The sequence below is a fragment of the Balaenoptera borealis genome, assembly GCF_965194805.1.
Source record: "Balaenoptera borealis genome assembly, chromosome: 3".
NCBI classification, from domain to species: Eukaryota; Metazoa; Chordata; class Mammalia; order Artiodactyla; family Balaenopteridae; genus Balaenoptera; species Balaenoptera borealis.
Genome location: NC_138866.1, coordinates 26,771,422 through 26,795,662, shown reverse-complemented (window position 1 = coordinate 26,795,662; position 24,241 = coordinate 26,771,422). Strand labels below are relative to the sequence as shown.

Here is a 24,241-nt window from a genome sequence, read left to right as displayed (position 1 = left end):
CTAGATCTGCTCAGAACTCTAGGCTGTATTAAAGTATTGATGCCTTGCAGTCCTGGACATTAGAGCTAGAAACTGTCCAGGCATCCTTGTTTTGCATGGCATTATTTCAAATAGTAAATGTAAAGGGGCTCTTTTTCTGTATTTTGTTTGGGGTTCCCAAATATAAATTTATATAGAGATGTGGAAACGTTAATTTGATGTAAGGTTTCTTTAGTCACTAAAAAAAATATTTAATTCTGATTGTAAAAGCTGGCTTTAGATCAGTTACAAAGATCATCAACAAATGATTATGTAGCGAGTGCTACAGTTCAGAGAAAGAATACATCACTGTGGGCTGGAGGAGCTAAGGAAGGCTCCAAGGAGGTGGTGAGTTGAGCTGGGCTTTAGAGAGTGGGATTAAATGAACAGAGAGAAGTGGGGAAGGCATTTCCAGCAGGGACATTGGTATGAATGAGGCACCGAGGCTTTGAGTTATGTAGGCTGGATCCCAGGAGTGAATAATATCTATTACTCAGGAAATTGCTTCTTAAAAACCAAAACGGGGGCTTCCCTGGTGGCGCAGTGGTTGAGAATCTGCCTGCTAATGTAGGGGACACGGGTTCGCGCCCTGGTCTGGGAAGATCCCACTTGCGCGGAGCAACTGGGCCCGTGAGCCACAACTACTGAGCCTGCGCGTCTGGAGCCTGTGCTCCACAACAAGAGAGGCCACGATAGTGAGAGGCCCGCACACCGCAATGAAGAGTGGCCCCCGCTTGCCGCAACTACAGAAAGCCCTAGCACAGAAACGAAGACCCAACATAGCAATCAATCAATCAATCAATCAATCTTTAAAAAAAAAAAAAAAAAAAGAAGGGTAGGGCTCTATACCCTCACACATACACACAAGTATATGATTATATTTAAAAAAAAAAAAAAAACCAAAATGTTCTTAGGCTTTCAGTAAAGTAAACCATAAAACTGGTCTACTTTGGTTATTAGTCATCCAAGTTTTTTGTTCTTTCATGTCTGTAAAAGCATAATTTCTTAATATGTACCAGTTTCTGGTGTAAATGAAAATTTAAAGTCCCAATTTTCAGCTTCCTAATCATTTTGAATCTTTTCCCTTTAGCACCACCTGGTGGGAGCATGCTTTTAATGACAATGCAACGTCTGCCTTAAGCGTGTTTGGGTCGACCTTACTGAACTAATGATTTGTCTACTACCTCTTTTCTCTTTTCAGAGGTTGTAAGTGAAAAGATTCTGTGTCAGGGATTTGGCTTTCTATAGATAGTATGGTTAAGGCCGTGTCTCTTGTCAGCTGTGTATGTTTATTGTGTTTCTGACTCTCATCAGGCATTTTTACCTTTTATCCGTAATCCATTGTTTGTAAGTGCTAAGGCACAGTGGTGCCAGTTTGCAGCTAGAGATGGATTGACAAGGAACTTTCGATAGTTTCCAGAGTTTCTGTCTAAGACTTGATAGTTTAGGCTGCCTAATTTTTCCTCTGTCCTCTGACTTAGAAATATAGTGAAAAAAATTAAAGTTGGAAGAGAGCATAGGAATCATCTGGCCCTATACCCACCTTTTACAGGTGTTTAAGATTAAAAAGCAAGCAAACCACACAAAAAAAATCCTTCTTGCACCCTATAAACACCAATTTCTCACAAATGGGCACTGTCACCCAAGTCAAATCGCAAGAAAAATAAGCATCCACATTCCATTTCTAGAAACCAGGAAATGAACTAGGTATGGTGTTCTCTGCTTTCCTCAGTAAAGCTCTTGGCAGCTCATCCCAAGTCTAAAGGCTGCCTCACCTCTAAGATTGGTAGCCTGTCAGCCTGTGCATTTAAAGCGTGGATCTGTTTAAACCTGTATTGGGAGAGTCTAACTTGGCCCTGAGGTTTGTGGTATGGCCTTTGTTAAGGGGTGTGGTCATGTGAGTTTTTGAGAGCAGCCTGAATCTTGGCTAAATGGATCTTATTCCATATAAGGAATTGATTAATTTCAGTTCCCAAAGGGTTGAGTTTAAGGTGTTTATACAAAAAATCACTGAAATGTGTGATTAGGGAGATGGAAGGGTGGAAAGAGCACAGACACTTGGGTTCAAATACCTGTTCCCTTACTTAACCAGCTGTATGACCTTAAGCAAATTGCTCAACCTCTCTGAACACCTTTTCTTCAGTTCATAGTGCAGGCAAGAGGATTAAGTGAGATAACATGTGAAAGCTCTTAGCGTAATTCCTGACACATAGTAGGGACTCAGGTCATTTCTTTCCTTTCCTACCTTCATGCACTAAGACAGTTGGAGAGTTTTCTAATCTGTGAATAAATACACATCTGTCTGAGATTGATTAAACAGAGATTTCTGGAAGATAGGAAGAGAATAAAATCAGAGGTCCTTTTCTGGAGGAAAACATTGTTCCTTTTGGTATAGGCTTCCTTTAAAATATGTGGTTTTAACTGGGGTACTTGTATTAATTTAGGGTTCCTAGCTCAGAATCTTAGGATGGATCATCAAATTGGCTTAAAAAGGGACTATAGGGTGTAAAAGTGGTCTGTCAATTATTGTGACTATTTTAATTAGGATTCTTATTTGTGCCAGGGACTAAGACATAAATTGTCCTAAATAATAAAGGGAATTTATGAACTCATATTTAGGAAAGGCTTGATTCTGCAACTGCACATTTGCCACTCAGGATCTCATTTCTCTTGTTCTTTCAGTCAGGCTCCCGCAGACTTTCTCCTTTACCAACAGCTCCACGCTCTCCTTCCAAGGTCACAAAATGACATTTGCACTTCCAGCCCTCATTCTCTTACACCATCAAGGGGAGGAGGCCACCTCTCCTGCAGCTGCTACAGAAGAGAAAGCGTCGCTTTCTTAGAGGGTCACACGACATATCTCCTGACACACTGGCTCCAGCTGGTTTATGTCCTCATCCCTGAACCAGTAACTATAACTGGGGGATGGAAAACCCTGATTGGCCGAAGCCAGTCAAGGCCCATCCCTGCAACAGGAACGGAGTTAATCTTAAACAGACCATCTGACTAAGAATGGGCGATGAATGGTTTCCCATAGGACATTTGGGATGCTTGTTCCAGAAGAAGGGGAAAGTTGCTCAGCAGCAAACCACAGTGATGTGCTTCAGTTGTTAATTCAGATTTTGAGCTGTAGATTCATAAAGCCTTTTGTTACGGTTGTAGAGATCATCCATGCATCGTGTGGACCGGAGGCTGCAGGAGAATTCCAGTTCTGGTGTTCCATGCTGAGGCTGTTTTGACAAAGGACAACGGTATTCGAGTGATTGGAGGTAGGTGTGACCTTCCCCACTGAGGGCAGGGCTGGGCATGGCCCTGACAACCTCGTCTTACAGAAAAGTGATAACCATATTTAGTTAGGGAAAGGGCCTTGCTCATGAGAATATTCTATTGATTTTTTTATACTTGAAAGGATTATTTGTGATTTCTTAAATTGTTTTCTGCATATTAAATTGTTTTTCCTCTTTTTTTTTTAGAATTACATGTACATGTGTTTATTTTTTTGTTTTTTTCTTCCAGTGTTATAGAGAGATCATTGACATACACCACTGTACAAGTTTAAGGTGTACAGCATAGTGATTTAACTTACATACATCATGAAATGATTATCACAGTAAGTTTAACGATAACTGTTTTTTATAATTATGGTAAAATACACGTAACAAAATTTACCGTTCTTACCATTTTAAAGTATACAACTCAGTGGCATTTAGTACATTCACAGTACTGTGCACCCATCACCACTATCTAGTTCCAGAACATTTTCATCTAAAAGTAAACCCTGTACCCATTAAGCAGTCACTCCCCAACCCCCTTATCCCAGCTCCTGGCAACCACTAATCTTTCTGTCTCTATGGCTTTACCTAATCTGGATATTTCATATAAATGGACTCATACAATACTTAGCCTTTTGTGTCTGGCTTCTTACACTTAGCATAATGTTTTCAAGGTTCATCCATGTTTTAGCATACGTCAATACTTCATTCCTTTTTGCGGCTGAATAACATCCCATTGTATGGATATACCACATTTTGTTTATCCATCAGTTGATGGATAAGTGTTTCCAGCTTTTGGCTCTTGTAAGTAGTGCTACTATGAACATTCATGCACAAGTTTTTGTCTGAACACCTGTTTTTAGTTCTTTTGGGTATATACCGAGGAATGGAATTGCTAAGTTGTATGGTAATTCTATGTTTAACTTATTAAGGAACTGCCAAAGGATTTTCCACAGTGACTGCACAATTTTACGTTCCCACCAACAATATATGAGAGTTGCAATTTCTCCATATCCTCAGTAACATTCGTTGTTTTCTGTTTTTTAGAATATAGCTATACTAATAGGTGTGAAGTGGTATCTTATTGTGGTTATGATTTGCATTTCCCTAATGATTAATGACATTGAGCAGCTTTTCATGTTCCTTTTGGCCATTTATATAATCTCCTTTGGAGAAATGTCTGTCAAGGTTTTTGCCTATTTTTTAATCGGGTTGCTTATCTTTTTGTTGTTGAGTTGTAAGGGTTCTTTATACATTCTGGATACTAGACCCTTATCAGAAAAATGATTTCCAAATATTTTTTCCTTTGTGGTTTGTCTTTTCATGCTCTTGATAGTGTTCTTTCATGGGGAAAAGTTTTTCATTTTGATGATGTTCCATTTATCTACTTTTTCTCTTATTGCTTATGCTTTTGGTGTCATATCTAAGAAACCATTGCCTAACCCAAAGTCATGATCCCTGTGCTTTCTTCTAAGACTTTTATAGTTTAAGCTCTTAAATTTAGAGCTAAATGGTCTTTGTTCCATTTTGAGTTAACTTTTTTATATAGTGTGAGATAAGGGTCAACCTTCATTCTTTTACATGTGGATATCCAGTTGCCCCAGCATGATTAGTTGAAGAGACTATTCTTTCCTTACTGAATGATCATGGCACTATTGTTGAAAATCAGTAGACCATTAGATGTATGGGTTTATTTCTGGACTCTTAATATTCTGTCAGTCTGTTTGTTTATCCTTATACCAGTGCCATATTATTTTTATTACTGTATCTTTGTACTAAGTTTTGAAATTGGGAAGTGTGAGTCCTCTAACTTTGTTCTTCATTTTCAAAATTTTTTTGCTATTCAGGGTCCTTTGCAATTCCATATGAATTTTGGGATCAGCTTTTTCATTTCTGCAAAAATGGCTGTTGTGATTTTGGTAGGGAGTACATTGAATCTGTAAATTGCTTTTGGAAGTATTGCCATCTTAGTGTTAAGTCTTCCAGTCCGTGAACATGGGATGTCTTTCCATTTATTTAGGTCTTCTTTAGTTCCTGTAGCAATGTTTTATAGTTTGCTGTGTGCAAGTCTTGTAGCTCCTTGGTTAACTTTATTCTTCAATATTTTATTCTTTTTGATGCTATTATAAATGGAATTGCTTTCTCAATTTCATTTTTGGATTGTTCATTGTCAGTGTATAGAAATACTATTGATTTTTTTTAATAAATTTATTTTATTATTTTATTTTATTTATTTGTTGTTTCTGGCTGCGTTGGGTCTTCATTGCTGCGCGAGGGCTTTTCTCTGGTTGCAGCGAGTGGGGGCTACTCTTTGTTGTGGTTCGCAGGCTTCTCATTGTGGTGGCTTCTCTTGTTGTGGAGCACGGGCTCTAGGCGCACGGGCTTCAGTAGTTGTGGCACGTGGGCTCAGTAGTTGTGGCTCGTGGGCTCTAGAGCGCAGGATCAGTAGTTGTGGCTCACGGGCTTAGCTGCTCTGCGACATGCGGGATCTTCCCGGACCAGAGCTCAAACCCATGTCCCCTGCACTGGCAGGCAGATGCTCAACCACTGCGCCACCAGGGAAGCCTTACTATTGATTTTTTGTATACTGATCCTGTATCCTGAAACCTTGCTGAACTCATTTATTAGCTCTAATAGTGAGAGTGTGTGTGTGTGTTCTTTAGGATTATCTCTATACCAGATCATGTCATCAGTAAATAGAGATTTTACTTCTTCCTCTCTAACCTGAATACCTCCTCCCTCCCTCCCTCTCTTTCTTTTTCTTCTTCTTTTTCCTAATTGCTCTGGCTAGAACTTCCAGTACAGTGTTGAATAGAAGTGAAAATGGGCATCTTTGTCTTCTTCCTGATCTTAGGGGGAAAGCTTTCTGTCTTTCACCATTCGGTATGATGTTAGCTATGGGTTTTCATAAATGCCCTTTATCATGTTGAGGAAGTTCCCTTCTATTCCTTTGTTGAGTGTTTTTATCTTACAGTGGTGTTGCATTTTGTCAAATGCTTTTTCTGCATCAATCGAGATGATTCTATGTTTTTTTTCCTTCATTTTATTAATGTGGTGTATTACATCGATTGACTTTTGTATATTGAACCACCCTTGCATTCCTGAGATAAATCTCACTTGAGCATGGTATATAGTCCTTTTAATATGCTGCTGAATTTGGTTTGCTAGTATTTTGTTTAGGATGTTTGCATCTATATTCATAAGGAATATTGTTCTGTAATTTTCTTTTCTTTTGATGTCTTTGTCTGGCTTTGGTATCAGGGTAATGCTGCCCTCATAGAATGAGTTCCTTCCTCCTCTTTGGAAGAGTTTGAGAAGGATTGGTGTCAATTCTTTAAATGTTTGATAGAATTCACCAGTGAAGCATCTAGTCCTTAGCTTTTCTTTGTTGGAAGGTTTTTGATTACTGGTTCAACCTCTACTTGTCTATTCTATTTTCTATTTCTTATTGAGTCTGTTTTGGTAGTTTGTGTGTTTCTCTAGGTTTTTTTCCATTTTATTTAGTTTATCTAATTTTGTTGGCATACAGTTGTTCATAGTATTCTTTTATAATCCTTTTTATTTCTGTAATACAGTAGTAATGTCCCCACCTTCATTTCTGATTTTAGTAATTTGAATCTTTTCTCTTTGTTTTTAGTCAGTCTAACTAAAAGTTTGTCAATTTTGAGAATCATTTTAAAGAGCAAACTTTTTATTTTGCTTACTTTCTCTATTGTTTTTCTATTCTTAATTTCATTTATCTCCACTCCTCTTTGACTTTAAGCAGTGCTCTGAATCCTGGTGTTAGCCTGTAGCTGTCTTCAAAGGTTACATACTATGGATCCAAACTTTTGTGTGATATGGTGGAAAGAGTCTATACGTGGGTTCTCAGTCAATATTTCAGATCCCAGCTTTGGCATTTACTAGCTGTGAGTCTTGTGCAATCACTTAAACTCTCTTAATCCATTTCATTATTAGTAAAATGGAGATAATAGCTACCTTGCAGGCATTGTAAGAATGAGATCACTAATGTTCAGCACACAGTAGGCATTCAAAACTTGTGCTGCTTACTCTATTTGTTGAACAGGATCTGCTCTACCTTGAGATGACTTTAAGGTCTGTCCTTGAACCATAATAAGCCAGAGTTCAAAGGACGGTGAGCACCTGCTTCTGGGATTTGAATTCTCCTCTCTCCCCAAGGGTCGTGGTGTTCTAATCCCCTCAGCAAGTTGCTAGGTTACCACTTAAAGGGACATGGTTCATTCATGTTCTCTGAAGCTGGAGTCTCTGAAGATTTACTAACATTTGCTGAGAATCTCCCGCTAAATATGATTAGAGTCAAAACATCAAAGGTGCGTAAAAACAACAGAAGTAAATAATCCTCCCCCCCAGCATACTTCTTTTGGTTTGTTTGTCACATAAATGAATCCATGTATTTTGTGGCAATAGACCCTTCCTTTTTAGAATACCTAACATTTATTGGAAATTAGCATCCATCAATGTAATCATGCCATTATTCAAGCAATCACTATTTTCTAGAACCTATAAGTCTTTGGATTATTTTCCTATACATCTTCCTGTGTTTAAGGAAGAAGCCACTAAACTTTTTTCTCAAACTCTGTTTTTGAATTTTCTGTATATCCCCAATTCCTTGAGGTTTAATAATTTTCTTCACCTTCCTTTATGAAAAGAACAATTTGAATGAGTTTTGTTAGTTGCTACCTCAGATTTCGGAATTGTTAAACACTCTTGGTCTATTTTTTTTTTCTCTCTCTCTCTTAAATAGCTGACATAGATCTGCTCAGATCATAATACTGAGTTAAATCCCCTTGAGAAGTGTATCTGGGGCATTAGTTATCTTCTGTTGCTCTTAGAGTGTTAGATTCCAACCTTGTTTTTTCTGTTATCTATTAAATGTTTCATTGAATTCACTGTTAATATTTTGGATACAATAAGATTTCATATGCTTTAGTTGTGAAATATTCCAGGAGTATGGTTTTTTTCTCACCATATCCATGTTTTTTTCAAAATTGTATATAGTTTGAACGTGTAAATGGGATTGCATTTTATTTTATTTTATTTATTTATTTTAAAGTATTTATTTATTTATTTATTTGGTTGTGCTGGGTCTTAGTTGCAGCAGGCAGGCTCCTTAGTTGCGGCTTGCCGGCTCCTTAGTTGTGGCACGTGGGCTCCTTAGTTGTGGCATGCGAACTCTTAGTTGCAGCATGTGGGATCTGGTTTCCTGACCAGGGATTGAACCCGGGCCCCCTGCATTGGGAGCACAGAGTCTTAACCAGTGCGCCACCAGGGAAGTCCTGGGATTGCATTTTAGGGGAAACAGATATTTTCAATTTAATCTTTTCCTAGAATGAAGTATTTTGTATTTTGCCTCTGAATGTGTCAGTTTCATAAATTTGGATTTGTATAGACTAGCACTGTCCAACAGAAATATGATGCAAGCTGTATATGTAATTTTTCAGTAGCGTTATCAAAAAAGGTAAGCAGAAATAGGTGAAATTAATTTTAATAATATATTTTATTTAATCCAAATTATCATTTCCACTTTTACTCAGCATAAAAAAATCGTTATGATATTTTACATCCAGTGTGTATTGTACACTTTTAGTACATCTCCATATGGTGCAAAATTTTCATTGGAAGCATTTGGTCTGTATTTAGATTTCATAAATGTTATAGTTGAAATTGTAGTCAATTCCTATGTTCAAGTTGTTCCAGACAAGTTTTCCAATAACTGAATTGAGTATCAGTTTTAAAATTGAAACTAGAATTTATTAAAGTTAAATAAAATGAAAAATTCAATTCCTTTGTCACAGTAGTTACATTTCAAGTGCTCAAGTTACATGTGGCTAGTGACAGCCATATTCAACTGTGCACGTAAGGACCCAGTTTTCTGACAGTAAGGCAAAGATACACTGTGTTGCCATCGAAGGGGTTATTCTTGTATTCTAAAGTCAAAAGAATGTTAGTTTTATCTTCATTCTAGTTTCCCATGCTAGTTTGGACCAAACCCCTTAGGGCACTTCACCACTTCCTAGGTGCTTCTGTGCTGACAGATTATTGGTTCCTTGATTGTCTTTACTCTGCTACAGTCAGTCCTGGAACTTGCCAGGGGTCCTAGTTCTTCAGATTGTCCCCTGCGATGCATGTGAGTTGTTGAAGAGGAAATTCTACAGTCTCATAGTGGAATTGATGAGATGCGTGTGTGTTCAGAGGTTTAGATGTTGGGTGTTTTGCAGTTTGCTAGCAGGACCGTGCCCTGCCTCTTGTTTTTTTATGGAAGAAAACATGGCGAAGGTGGTTCTGTCATGAACAGTTGAACAGGTTCAGTTTGTAGTTGCAGTTCTCCATTTGACCCTCGCTAGGGAGAGGGAGCCCAGGCTTACCAGCTATTTCAGGAGAAACCTAGAAATCTAGATTTTTATGTGACTTCTTCCAATCTTAAAAGTTTAGCAAGTAATTCAACTTTATACTGAAAACACCACGAGGGATGGACAAACTGTGTCTGTAGGTTGGATTTGGCTCCTGGGTTACCATTTTATAATCTCTGGTCTAATATGTGCTGGTAAGCAGCATTACTGGTTGTAGGGCCATTGGACACAGAGCATGAATGTGGGGTGAAATCCCTATAGCAGTCACAGTTGCTTTCCATCATTCCACCCTGCCTCTCTCGCACTTCCCTTTTAGAACATGTTCAGTGTATCCGAGTTGGGTTATAGTTAGTTGGTTTGGATTAGAAGTAAGTGGCCAGGGACTTCCCTGGGGGCGCAGTGGTTAAGAAGCCGCTGCCAATGCAGGGGACACAGGTTCGAGCCCTGGTCCGGGAAGATCCCACGTGCCGCGGAGCAACTAAGCCCGTGCGCCACAGCTACTGAGCCTGCGCTCTAGAGCCCCCAACCCACAATTACTGAGTCTGCGAGCCACAATTACTGAGCCTGCACGCCACAGCTACTGAAGCCCGCGTGCCTAGAGCCCGTGCTCCTCAACAAGAGAAGCCACCGCAATGAGAAGCCCGTGCACCGCAACAAAGAGTAGCCCCCGCTCGCCTCAACTAGAGAAAGCCTCCGCGCAGCAAGGAAGACCCATCACAGCCAAAAATAAATAAATCAATAAATTTATTAAAAAAAAAAAAAGAAGTAGGTGGTCACTGCTTACATACCACGAGAATCAGGTCTGCCACTGAGCACAGTGATGACTGCATTTTACTTCTATATTAGGAGAAGTAGGAGAAAGAGTATTAATAGCATTCTTATTTTTTAACTTGCTATATAAAATGTATAATTTACTGTGTATTATACTATGTATTTATATATGTATTAGTAGCTATTTTACTATGTGTTTACTTTTTTACTGTATGAAAATTTTTTTCTATGTATCAGCAAGCTTTCTTTTTTCGGGGGGCTGTACCATGCAGCTTGCGGATCTTAGTTTCCCAACCAGGGATTGAACACAGGCCACAGCAGTGAAAGCGCTGAGTCCTAACCACCGGACAGCCAGGGAATTCCCATATCAGCAAGCTTTCCTATTCTAAAAGCTCTACGTGTATTAACTGATTTAGTGCTTTTAACTACCCTGTGAGAGAAGTACCTTTGTTATCAACCCCATTTTATAAGTGAGGAAATTGAGCATAGTGAAATTAAATAACTTATTTAAGACAGCAGGCAGGAAGTAGTAGAGCCAGGATTTGAACCCCGGCAGTTTGACTCCAGAGACATACTCTTTCTTTTATTATTCCCCTTCTCCCCCAGTCCCCACGTAATCATTCTTTATTTTTCCACACACCTGACCAATCATCTTCTCTGTGGCCTGGGGCAAGCACTGCAGAACAGTCAGAGAATCGGGTGCAGTCCTGGTCCCCAGCAGTTGATGAGGCTTTGGCTTTTTATGTGCAAAAATGGAGCTGTCAGTGATCAGTTATCATAATGAAAAAGACCTGGTTTTCTGAACATTTTATTTAAAGAAATAAAAAAACCGTCTGGCAAGTTATAAGTATAGTACAATGAATTCATGTATACTATTTCCTTGCTTTCACCAGTTATTAACATTTTGCCATGTTTGCTTCACCCTTCTTTCTCTTTCTGAACCATTTGAAAATTAGTTCACATACTTCAGACCTAAATACCTTATTCAACATGTTTATCCTAAGAACAAGGGCATCCTCTCTATAACCACAGTACACTGATGACACTCAGGAAATCTGTCATTGCTAAAACACTTTTATCTAATATACAATCCCTGCCCAGATTTCCTCAATTGTTCCAATTTTGTCCTTTATCTTTTTTTTTTTCTTTCAAATCCACGATCCAATCAGAGATTGCATTTAGTTGTCATATTTCTTTAGTCTCCTTTATATCTACAACCATTTACTGGATTTTTTTTTTTTTTTTTTTTTTTGGTCTTTCATAACATTGGCATTTTTAAAGATTCCAGACTAGTTGCTTTGCAGATGTCCTTAAGTTTGGGCTTGTCAGATTGATTCCACATGTTTAGATTAAAAGGGTTAAAAAAGGTTGAAAAAGGTTAAAAAGGATAAAAAAGTTGAAAAAAATTTGTAGGAATATCATTTAATGAAGTCATGTCCTCAGTGTATCACATTAAAAAGCATATGATGTCATTATATTGCATTACTGGTGATGACAAGTTTGATCATTTGGTTAAGATAGTGTTTACCAGATTGCTTCATTGTAAAGGTACCCTTCTCCTTTGTTATAAGCATTCTCTGGGGTGATATTTTGAGATGTATGAATATCCTATTCTCCAGTAGTCTCTCACTGTTGGTATTCACTGATTCTTGTCTGAATCACTTACTATTGCAGTTTTTGTAAAATGGTGATTTTCTGTTTCAGTTTTTCCTTCTACATTTATTAGCTGGCTTTTCTGTAAAGAAGAGCTTTCCCTTCTATGCGAAAGTAATAGTCTCCCGAAGATGTCTACCTCCTAGTCCCCAGAACCTGTGAAAATGTTACCTGACTTAGCAAAGCGGAATTGAGGTCATAGATGGAATTAAGGTTGCTAATCAGCTAACCCTTAAGATAAGGAGATTCTTCAAGTGGGCCCAATGTAATTATAGGAGTCCTTTAAGATAGAAGGAGACAGAAGAAGAGTCAGACTGATGCAGTGTGAGAAGGACTAGACCTGTCATTGCTGGCTTTGAAGATAGAAGAAGAATAGGGGCAGCCTCTAGAAGCTGGAAAAGGAAAGGAAGTGGACCCTACCCAGAGCCTATAGAAAGGAACGCAGTCCTGCCAATGCCTTGATGACACTTGTATTGGACTTCTGACCTAGAAAACCAGTAGTATACCTTCTCACTTTCTTATCAGTGTGGATTCATGGGTTGTTTTCTTTCTTATAAGTGAGTTAAAATCTTTTTCTGTCAGTATTCATTTTTATATTCAGATTGCCTCAAATTTGGCCTTGGGGAGCCCCTTCAAGATCCTTGTGACATGTTCTCAATCCTTGTGACTGTCCTCTTTTTTGGCATAGCAAGATATTCCACACCTATTTTGTACTTTCCTTCCTCAACTTGGAATCAGAACACAAACTCCTTTTTTTATATCTTTTTAAATGTATTATGTTCATATATCTCCAAAGATTGAATGTGTCCTGGATTGAGCTATCTTACAATCTTAATGAATATACAGTTGAGCAAAAGAATAAGAATAAATTAAAATTTTCATAAGTAATAAACATAAAAGTAAAAAAAAATCAATTTCTTCATAATATGAATTGAGCGTTTACAAAATTAATTGGTTCATTTATCCATGGTTGAATATTGCTTATTGCTAGAATGAAACAGAGTTCAGCTAATTTCTCTTTCTATTGATTGTTTTTATAGAGGTAAGCTTTAGGAAACCTTAGAACACGAACTCTTGAGCAGTGCACTGTGCTGCTTCTTACATTAAACTCTGCACTGTTTTTCTTATAAAAATATTGCAAAGACAACATAATAGTGATTGACCATTGGGAAAACCTTGTAACTGGGCTTCAAAGTTTGCTGCAAGAATGAGAAGTATGGAGTGTCTGGCCTTATCATTCCAGTCCTCCTGTGTCTGCTTGGCATGGTGTTCCTGCCAGGGCTGGGCAAGTAGCAGCAGGGATTTACGAATATTTTCACATAAAGTTATAAAACGAAATGCTTATCTTTGACTGTAGAGGCTGAATTTTGTTCCGGAGCCTGTCCATAAGTTTCTGTATTATACTCACTCAGAAATGGTTCAGTATGCAGTCCTTTAAAAAAATCGTTCTATAGAATTCTTAGCTAACAGTTTATAGTGATGCATAGAAAGAGATTGAATGTAATGCGCCAGAGAAAACTTTAGTCTTTGGGGATATGTAGAAACCTCACATGATTACAGACATTCCTCTTAGACAGGGGTCACAAGCACAGAATGCTCTCAGGGGCCTGGCAGGAGATAAGAATGAGTGAAGCAGGTCAGGTGGGGACGGTGCTGAACTGGACAGCGCAGGCCTGTCCTGCAGGGAGCACTTGCACTTCTCTGGTTGACTCTTGCCTTGCCAGAGAGAGAGCCCAGGATTGCCAGGGTTTTCAAGAGAAGTCCAGAAATCTAGATTTTTATATGAATTCCTCCAATTTCAAAAGGTTAACAATTAACTCAATTTTATTTTTAAAGCACAAGGAGGAACGAACAAACCATGTCTGCAGATTGGTTTTGGCCCTCGTGTCAGCAGTTTATAACCTCTGGTCTAGGATATGCTGGTAACCAACATTGTTGCACATGAGGACTATTTAGAACGGCGTTCTTAGCCTTTTTGGTGCAGTGGGTGGCGTTGGCAGTATGGGGAAGCTTATGGGTCTCTTCTCAGAATAATGTTTTTTAAGTGTATTTTAAAAATACATAAGACTACAAAGAAAATAAATTGTATTGAAGTGTAGTTCTCAAAATATTTTTAAAAACCAAATTTGTGATCTGTATGCCTTTTATTAGTACATTAAATAACATGATCTAGTGGTAGGTCTGTTCACTGCCATAATTTTTAAATACTGTGGGAGTAAGTGATTTTTTTTGGCCGCGCTGCGCAGCTTTCAGTATCTCAGTTCCCGACCAAGAATTGAACCTGCGCCACGGCAGTGAAAGCCTGGAGTCCTAACCACTGGGCCACCAGAGAACTCCTGAGAATAAGTGATTTTTTGAGATAACTGTAACAACTGTAAAAGAGTGTTACAATACCTGACATCTGTTGCTGGCAGGGTCACAGGCATTGCTAATACTATCCTCCTTTGTTGCCTACATTCCTAATAGAAGGTAATGTTAAATTGGAACTAGAATTTGGTGAAAACAAGGATGTCATTCCTCCCCTGCCTGCCCCCATCCATGTTTAGTGACAGCCAATGAATCTCAGGTTTAGGACCCTTGGTCCAAAATAATCCTCAACCTACTTATAGTAGCCTAAGGATAGCAGTATAGTGTTATTGAGTGTAATTAAGCCAGCCACCATCTTACAGTTTATTTCTTTTATTTCTTTCTCTATAGTTAACTTTCTGGTTACTGAACTTGATTCTGTGTTTTTCTTTAGAACGTTATCACTTGTCTTACAAGATTGTACGAACAGACAGTCGCCTGGTTCGCAGCATCCTGACAGCCCATGGATTTCATGAAGTAAGCTCATTTTTACTACCTTACCTTATCTGCTCAAAAGCTGAAAATCCTAGCCACCTAACTGACTGTCAGCTAACAGGGCCAGCTCTAGAAAGTACACGGGACCACTCCTTAGTGATGATGCAGAACTTGCATTGACTTTCTGAGTCACTTTACCAGTTTTTCCTTGAAATAGATGGAAAACATTTCCACAAGATTTTGTGGGGGTTTTTTTAGGGAAAGAAATTTTTTTTTCCTTGCTGTGTTTTTAGGCATGGGCTAGAGACAGAGTTTCCCATAAGGAATTGTCTAATACCCAATTAAACCTCTTTGATTACAAGCAACAGAAACAGACTCTGCCCAACATAAACCAAAAGGGATTTATAGTAAAGATGTACATAGAACGGCTAGCAGAACCAGAGGAAAAGCTGAAAAAGCAGACCTTTGGAAGAAGAGAGAATGCAATAGCTCCAGGGATCTGGCAACAAAAGTCTTCAAGACCACCTTTACTGCTGTGGAATGAATCGACTGCATTCACTGTCCTTGTGCATTTCTCTGCTCAAGAAGCATATTCTGGAGATAGAACGATTGGCCTAGCTTGGGTCAAGGGTCCACTCCTTGGGGGAAGGGAGGGGCAGGTGATTGCCAGGTCCTTTAAAACCAAGGAGTATGTTATTCCCAAAGAAAATTGGGAAAATGGGGATTTGACATCAAAAGGCAAAGGCAAATATGCTGGATGGACTTCCACTGTGGATATTTTGATACAGTTGATAAAAGTCTGGTTGCTCGCTTCTTATCCTAGGTTGAGGTATGAAGTAGACATTTTGAGGAAGTTCTGATACCAGTTTATATACTGTCTTTGTTGCTGTTTTATTTCCAGGGCTTAACATGGTACCTGTCACATCAGAGGCAGAGAGTACATAATTGTTGAATGAATGGACAAATGAATTCTAATGAATGAATGAATGAATTCTAAGTTGGTTTGCTACTATAAGGTTTTAGATCTGATTATCACTTTATACCCAGCATCTGCAAGGATATAAGGACAGTCTGAGAAGGGAGTTTTGGGGTTGGGTCCTCATCTCTCACTTTGATATGCAAGAATATTTAGAGATACCATGGACTTCTATAAAAGGATTAATTCTACTTTTTGCATGTGATACTTGTCCAACTCTCTCATTCTTTAAACTTGCTTATCCCTCTGTTCTGTACACTCAGCTTTTGTCTTACTAGGCTCACATCCTAACTGGCCCGCCCCTGTGAGTGCTCTGTGGATGAAAAATCTCTATGACTTTTTACTTCCATCATTCTTCCAGGGACTGTCTCTGGTGTTTCTTTCATTTTTTTTTTTTTTTTTTAATAAATTTATTTATTTATTTTTGGCTGCGTTGGGTCTTCGTTGCTGCGCGCGGGCTTTGTCTAGTTGCGGCAAGTGGTGTTTACTCTTCGTTGTGGTGCGCAGTCTTCTCATTGCAGTGGCTTCTCTTGTTGTGGAGCACAGGCTCTAGGTGCACGGGCTTCAGTAGTTGTGGCACGGGGGCTCAGTAGTTGTGGCTCACGAGCTCTAGAGCGCAGGCTCAGTAGTTGTGGCGCACGGGCTTAGTTGCACCGCGGCATGTGGGATCTTCCCGGACCAGGGCTCGGACCTGTGTCCCCTGCATTGGCAGGCAGATTCTTAACCACGGCGCCACCAGGGAAGTCCCTCTGGTGTTTCTTATCTTGTCTTTTTATCTGCCCTTAGGTTCACCCAAGCAGCACTGACTATAACCTAATGTGGACAGGATCCCACCTGAAGCCCTTTTTACTTCGCACCCTCTCTGAAGCACAAAAGGTTAATCACTTTCCCAGGTAATGCTCTTGTAGCTACTTTGCTCCATTTAAAGGTACCTGACATTGAGGCATGTAGCCAGCAGAGATAATTAACATCCTTTAAAAAAAAAAAGAAGTCTGTGATATAGGGCAGCAGTCTGCAAATGAAACTGAGGTGTTCACATCCCTGGACATACCTGAAGACTTTGCAAGGAGTCTGTAGGATGGATGGTTTTAAAATACACTACTTCTGGATTGCAAATCCCATAGATTCTCTTTCCTAAAATTGAGCTGCTTGTGAGCCCCTCATGTGGATAGGTTCTCCCTTCTCACCTTCTTTTTCATAGTTACTGTTTTTTCCCTTTATAAAAGAACGGCCCACCTAGAATCTTAATATGGTGCATTGTCCTGGGGTGTAAAAATTTCAAGGGTTGCAAAGAAAGGAACAAAAATATTGGTGTTTAATTCAGGTAATAGCATAACAAATCTTTTTGCATGATAATGATTTCCATTTCTTTGCTTTTAACAGAATTGAAGAAGGACATAATCAAGTTGTCAGCTGATAGATCATTAAATATAAAATTTAAAGATAGGTCATCTTGTGACTTTTGATATATAATTAGAAAAGAGTTCAAAGAATTGAATGATATTGCGATATTAAACTTCTGCCAGTCTCATTGGTTAACGTCAGCCTAGAGAGGCAATATTGCCTAGTGGCTAGAAGCACGGGTTCTGCAGCCAGCTAACCTGGGCCCAGATCGCAGTTCCGCTGACTGATCTTGGGCAAGTGAGCTTTCTGAGCGTCAGCTTCCTCATTGGTAAAAAGAAGGTACTAATGACACACACTTTGTAGGACTATCGTGAGGATTTAATAAGTGCTTAGAACATCACATGCCTTCCACATAGTAAACACTATGTAAGTGTTAGCTATTATATTTGTGAACAAGGTTTCTCAGTGTTTACATCTATGAAAGAGAAAATAGGAATAGAATTGATGCTGAAACCCTGCATTATTCTAGCAGTGAGTAATTTTCAACTATGGAGAGATACATGACCTATTGGAGAAGAGGGCAGCTAATCTCATCTGTCTAATGAAGAGATGCAAATCTAATAGGAATTTTCTTATTTGCTCAGTGGTTGAGTTATATTTTATTTCCAGGACTTATGCCCCAGGTACTCACTCATGCTAACAAGTTTTGTTTTCAGTCACTTCATATACTTGTCTCCTCATTTTTTAGAAACGAAGGCTCTTTCTTGATTATTCAATTCTACTGTCTTATACTCAGTCAATGGGTATAAATACCCAGCCTATGCTGTCTCTAATGTCAAATAGTTTCTTCATAATCTTAGATAAATGTATATTTTGAATCTTTATAACAAGTTCCAGTGTTATTTTATGTGTGAGCTTCATGGGCAGAAAATAATTTAAACTTTATTTTCTTCCTTACTGCCTGGAAGATGTGGATTTGGTTTTCTAAATGTGTGACTGGGTGCTTGAAGTGAATCAGATGCAACTATTTTAAATAGGTATTTAAACAGTCTTAAAATAGCTCACAGTAGAGGCTGCATTCCTAATTCCTGTTAGTAGTATATTATTTATTTCAATAGTTTTTGAACTATTCCTGTAGGTGTATAGGAATTCCACCTCAATTTGGACTCAGTCAGTATTAATAAATTTTAACCTATATTTTCTTCACTTCTCTTTGAATGTGTTATACATGTATGTTTGGGAATATTAATAATCCATTACCTAAATGCAGTATACTTTGTGGCTTCTGGTGCTATGTATTTTCTAAGAAAATACATAGCACCAGAAGTTAGAAGTCTTTTTCAATCCAAAGACTTCTAACTCACATGCAAGAGGAATGCAAACACTTGAAATGTTTCCAATATTATTGTGTACTCTTTTTATGTAATTTTTTATTTTAAATAATTTTAGACTTTTAGAAAAGTTGCAAAAATAATATAGAGTTCCTATGTGCCCTTTACCCAGTTTTCCTAATGTTAAATCAGTTATAACCATAGTATAGTTATCAAAATGGAGAAATTGATGTTAGTATAATGTACATTTTAATAAAAATTTATAATATTTACGGTGTTTTGATGAATTGTGTACTATGTTCTTACAATGATAGGTCAATATATGTATAACAAGTACAGCCTTATGATCACAGGAAACTAAAAAATATTAAACGTAATTTGTATACATATTTTCATTGTAGAGAAGGTATAATATAATATAAAAGACTTACAAGCATTAAATATGTTCTGTTAGGCTAAGCTGTTCTTTGGGGGAAATGGAATGGAAGAAGTAAAAGCAAAAGTGAATTGGGGGATGTCTGGGTGGGAGTAGGCGAGGCTTCTGGGGTGCTGGGAATGTTCTGTGCTCAGTGGTGTTCACACAGGTGACCAAAATTCATCATGCTTTGCAGTTGTGATTTGTGTACTTTCCTGTTTATACGTTACTTTCAGTAAAAAGTATAGTATTGTAAAAAGTGAAAAATTTACCGACAAAAAGAGCCTTTTCTTTTGTAGTACTTTTAAAATGTACAGTGGCTAGTGAATCCTGATGTTATTTAGGTTCCCTTGAATATACTTAAAAGGATACTGTTATAGTTTTATTTTAAAATTATATTTGCCATTCATTGGATCCTTTGGAACATTTTAAATTTATGATGAAAAATCTTAGATGCCAACTAAGAGGATACATAGTTTCCCAAAATTTGTATCGGGAGTACCAAGCAAAAATGTTTGGAGACCACTAATATTGGGTAACTGTAGGAGAATTTGTTGTTTCTCTTATCCTCTGGTTCAGTGTTTCCTTTTTTTTTTTTTTTTTTTGATTTTGACATACCATTGCATTCAAGAGTTTATTTATTTATTTAAAAAAAATTTTTTAATCTCTCTTTTCTTTTTTTTTGAAATTTTGAATTTTATTTTATTTATCTTTTTATACAGCAGGTTCTTATTAGTCATCCATTTTATACACATCAGTGTATACATGTCAATCCTAATCTCCCAATTCATCACACCACCACCCCCGCCCCAGCCGCTTTCCACCCTTGGTGACCATACGTTTGTTCTCTACATCTGTGTCTCAGTTTCTGTCCTGCAAACCAGTTCATCTGTACCATTTTTCTAGATTCCACATATATGTGTTAATATACGATATTTGTTTTTCTCTTTCTCACTTACTTCACTCTGTATGACAGTCTCATTAGGTCCATCCACGTCTCTACAAATGACCCAATTTCATTCCTTTTTTATGGCTGAGTAGTATTCCATTGTATATATGTACCACATCATCTTTATCCATTCGTCTGTCGATGGGCATTTAGGTTGTTTCCATGACCTGGCTATTGTAAATAGTGCTGCATTGAACATTGGGGTGCATGTGTCCTTTTGAATTATAGTTTTCTCTGGGTGTATGCCCAGTAGTGGGATTGCTGGGTCATATGGTAGTTCTATTTTTAGTTTTGTAAGGAACCTCCATACTGTTCTCCATAGTGGCTGTATCAATTTACATTCCCACCAACAGTGCAGGGGGGTTCCCTTTTCTCCACACCCTCTCCAGCATTTACTGCTTGTAGATTTTTCTGATGATGCCCATTCTAACTGGTGTGAGGTAGTCATTGTAGTTTTGATTTGCATTTCTCTAATAATTAGTGATGTTGAGCAGCTTTTCATGTGCTTCTTGGCCATCTGTATGTCTTCTTTGGTGAAATGTTTATTTAGGTCTTCTGCCCATTTTTTGATTGGTTTGTTTGTTTTTTTAATATTGAGCTGCATGAGCTGTTTATATATTTTGGAGATTAATCCTTTGTCTGTTGATTTGTTTGCAAATATTTTCTCCCATTCTGAGGGTTGTCTTTTTGTTTTGTTTATGGTTTCCTTTGCTGTGCAAAAGCTTTTAAGTTTCATTAGGTCCCATTTGTTTATTTTTGTTTTTATTTCCATTACTCTAGGAGGTGGATCAAAAAAATATCTTGTTGTGATTTATGTCAAAGAGTGTTCTCCCTATGTTTTCCTCTAAGAGTTTTATAATGTCCGGTCTTACATTTACGTCTCTAATCCATTTTGAGTTTATTTTTGTGAATGGTGTTAGGGCGTGTTCTAATTTCGTTCTTTTACATGTAGCTGTCCAGTTTTCCAAGCACCACTTATTGAAGAGACTGTCTTTTCTCCATTGTATATCCTTGCCTCCTTTGTCATAGATTAGTTGACCATATGTGCATGGGTTTATCTCTGGGCTTTCTATCTTGTTCCATTGATCTATATGTCTGTTTTTGTGCCGGTAGCATATTGTCTTGATTACTGTAGCTTTGTAGTATAGTCTGAAGTCAGGGAGTCTGATTCCTCCAGCTCCGCTTTTTTCCCTCAAGAGTGCTTTGACTATTCGGGGTCTTTTGTGTCTGCAGACACATTTTAAGATTTTTTGTTCTAGTTCTGTAAAAAATGCCATTGGTAATTTGATAGGGATTGCATTGAATCTGTAGATTGCTTCGGGTAGTATAGTCATTTTCACAATATTGATTCTTCCAATCCAAGAACAGAGTATATCTCTCCATCTGTTTGTATCATCTTTAGTTTCTTTCATCAGTGTCTTACAGTTTTCTGCATACAGGTCTTTTGTCTCCTTACTAGGTTTATTCCTAGGTATTTTATTCTTCTTGTTGCAGTGGTAAATGAGAGTGTTTCCTTAATTTGTCTTTTAGATTTTTCATCATTAGGGTATAGGAATGCAAGAGATATTTGTGCATTAATTTTGTATCCTGCTACTTTACCAAATTCATTGATTAGCTCTAGTAGTTTTCTGGTAGCATCTTTAGGATTCTCTATGTATAGTATCATGTCATCTGCAAACAGTGACCGTTTTACTTCTTCTTTTCTGATTTGGATTCCTTTTATTTCTTTTTCTTCTCTGATTGCTGTGGCTTAAACTTCATAAACTATGTTGATCAATAGTGGTGAGAGTGGGCAACCTTGTCTTGTTCCTGATCTTAGTGAAAATGGTTTCAGTTTTTCACCATTGAGAATGATGTTGGCTGTGGGTTTGTCATATATGGCCTTTATTATGTTGATGTAAGTTCCCTCTATGCCTACTTTCTGGAGGATTTTTATCATAAATGGGTGTTGAATTTCACCAAAAGCTTTTTCTGCATCTGTTGAGATGATCATATAGTTTTTCTCCTTCAGTTTGTTAATATGGTTTATCACATTGATTGATTTGCCTATATTGAAGAATCCTTGCATTCCTGGGATAAACCCCACTTGATCGTGGTGTATAATCCTTTTAATGTGCTGTTGGATTCTGTTTGCTAGTATTTTGTTGAGAATTTTGAGATGTTCATCAGTGATATTGGCCTGTAGTTTTCTTTTTTTGTGACATCGTTGTCTGCTTTTGGTATCAAGGTGATGGTGGCCTCGTAGAATGAGTTTGGGAGTGTTCCTCCCTCTGCTATATTTTGGAAGAGTTTGAGAAGGATAGGTGTTAGCTCTTCTCTAAATGTTTGATAGAATTTGCCTGTGAAGCCATCTGGTCCTGAGCTTTTGTATGTTGGAAGATTTTTAATCACAGTTTCAATCTCAGTGCTTGTGATTGATCTGTTTATATTTTCTATTTCTTCCGGTTCAGTCGTGGAAGGTTGTGCTTTTCTAAGAATTTGTCCATTTCTTCCCGGTTGTCTATTTTATTGGCATAAAGTTGCTTGTAGTAATCTCTTATGATCCTTTGTATTTCTGCAGTGTCAGTTGTTACTTCTCCTTTTTCATTTCTAATTCTGTTGATTTGAGTCTTCTCCCTTTTTTTCTCGATGAGTCTGGGTAACGGTTTGTCAATTTTGTTTATCTTCTCAAAGAACCAGCTTTTAGTTTTATTGATATTTGCTATTGTTTCCTTCATTTCTTTTTCATTTATTTCTGATCTGATCTTTATGATTTCTTCTGCTAACTTTGGGTTTTTTTTGTTTCTTTCTCTAATTGCTTTAGGTGTAAGGTTAGATTGTTTATTTGAGATTTTTCTTGGTTCTTGAGGTAGGATTGTATTGCTATAAACTTCCGTCTTAGAACTGCTGTTTGCTGCATCCCATAGGTTTTGGGTGGTCATGTTTCCATTGTCATTTGTTTCTAGGTATTTTTTGATTTCCTCTTTGATTTCTTCAGTGATCTCTTGGTTATTTAGTAGGTATTGTTTAGCCTCCATGTGTTTGTATTTTTTACAGATTTTTTCCTGTAATTGATATCTAGTCTGATAGCATTGTGGTCGGAAAAGGTACTTGATACGATTTCAATTTTCTTAAATTTACCAAGGCTTGATTTGTTACCCAGATATGATCTGTCCTGGAGAATGTTCCATGAGCACTTGAGAAGATAGTGTATTCTGTTGTTTTGGGATGGAATGTCCTATAAATATCAATTAAGTCCATCTTGTTTAATGTATCATTTAAAGCTTGTTTCCCCTCACTTATTTTCGTTTTGGATGATCTGTCCATTGGTGAAAGTGGTGTGTTTAAGTGTCCTACTATTATTGTGTTACTGTCGATTTCCCCTTTTATGGCTGTTAGCATTTGCCTTATGTATTGAAGTATGTTGGGTGCATAAATATTTATAATTGTTATATCTTCTTCTTGGATTGATTCCTTGATCGTTATGTAGTGTCCTTTGTCTCTTGTAATAGTCTTTATTTTAAAGTCTATTTTGTCTGATATGAGAATTGCTACTCCAGCTTTCTTTTGATTTCAATTTGCATGGAATATCTTTTTCCATCCCCTCACTTTCAGTCTGTATGTGTCCCTAGGTCTGAAGTGGGTCTCTTGTAGACAGCATATATACGGGTTGTGTTTTTGTATCCGTTCAGCGAGCCTGTGTCTTTTGATTGGAGCATTTAATCCATTTACATTTAAGGTAATTGTCGATATCTATGTTCCTATTACCATTTTCTTAATTGTTTTGGGTTTGTTTTTGTAGGTCTTTTCCTTCTCTTGTGTTTCCCACTTAGAGAAGTTCCTTTAGCATTTGTCGTAAAGCTGGTTTGGTGGTGCCAAATTTTCTTAGCTTTTGCTTGTCTGTAAAGGTTTTAATTTCTCTGTCGAATCTGAATGAGATCCTTGCAGGGTAGAATAATCTTGGTTGTAGGTTTTTCCATTTCATCACTTTAAATATGTCCTGCCACACCTTTCTGGCTTGCAGAGCTTCTGCTGAAAGATCAGCTGTTAACATTATGGGGATTCCCTTGTATGTTATTTGTTGCTTTTCCCTTGCTGCTTTTAATATTACTTCTTTTCTATTTGATTTTTGATAGTTTGATTAATATGTGTCTTTGTGTGTTTCTCCTTGGATTTATCTTATATGGGACTCTGCACTTCCTGGACTTGATTGACTATTTCCTTTCCCATATTAGGGAAGTTTTCAACTATAATTTCTTCAAATATTTTCTCAGTCCCTTTCTTTTTCTCTTCTTCTTCTGGGACCCCTATAACTTGAATGTTGGTGCATTTAATGTTGTCCCAGAGGTCTATGAGACTGTCCTCAGTTCTTTTCTTTCTC

At 37.7% G+C, this 24,241-nt stretch overlaps 1 protein-coding gene and 1 long non-coding RNA gene across 24 annotated transcripts in view; one reads left to right on the top strand and one right to left on the bottom strand.

Annotated features, from left to right (window-relative positions):
- Nucleotides 1–24,241, bottom strand: part of LOC309626636 — a 1,318,538-nt gene that overhangs the window by 184,667 nt on the left and 1,109,630 nt on the right. The gene's annotated exons all lie outside the window — the stretch shown is intronic.
- TTLL5 (tubulin tyrosine ligase like 5) overlaps nucleotides 1–24,241 on the top strand; it is a 312,036-nt gene that overhangs the window by 5,270 nt on the left and 282,525 nt on the right. For 21 of the 23 annotated variants that reach the window (XM_082387533.1, XM_082387536.1, XM_082387511.1 and 18 more), the window contains 3 exons: nucleotides 3,181–3,287; nucleotides 14,826–14,908; nucleotides 16,629–16,735. In XM_082387533.1, the coding sequence (XP_082243659.1) occupies nucleotides 3,181–3,287; nucleotides 14,826–14,908; nucleotides 16,629–16,735 (297 nt within the window). Of the gene's footprint in view, nucleotides 1–3,180; nucleotides 3,288–14,825; nucleotides 14,909–16,628; nucleotides 16,736–24,241 lie in introns of those variants that run through there. The other 2 variants (XM_082387518.1, XM_082387523.1) reach the window with 2 other exon arrangements.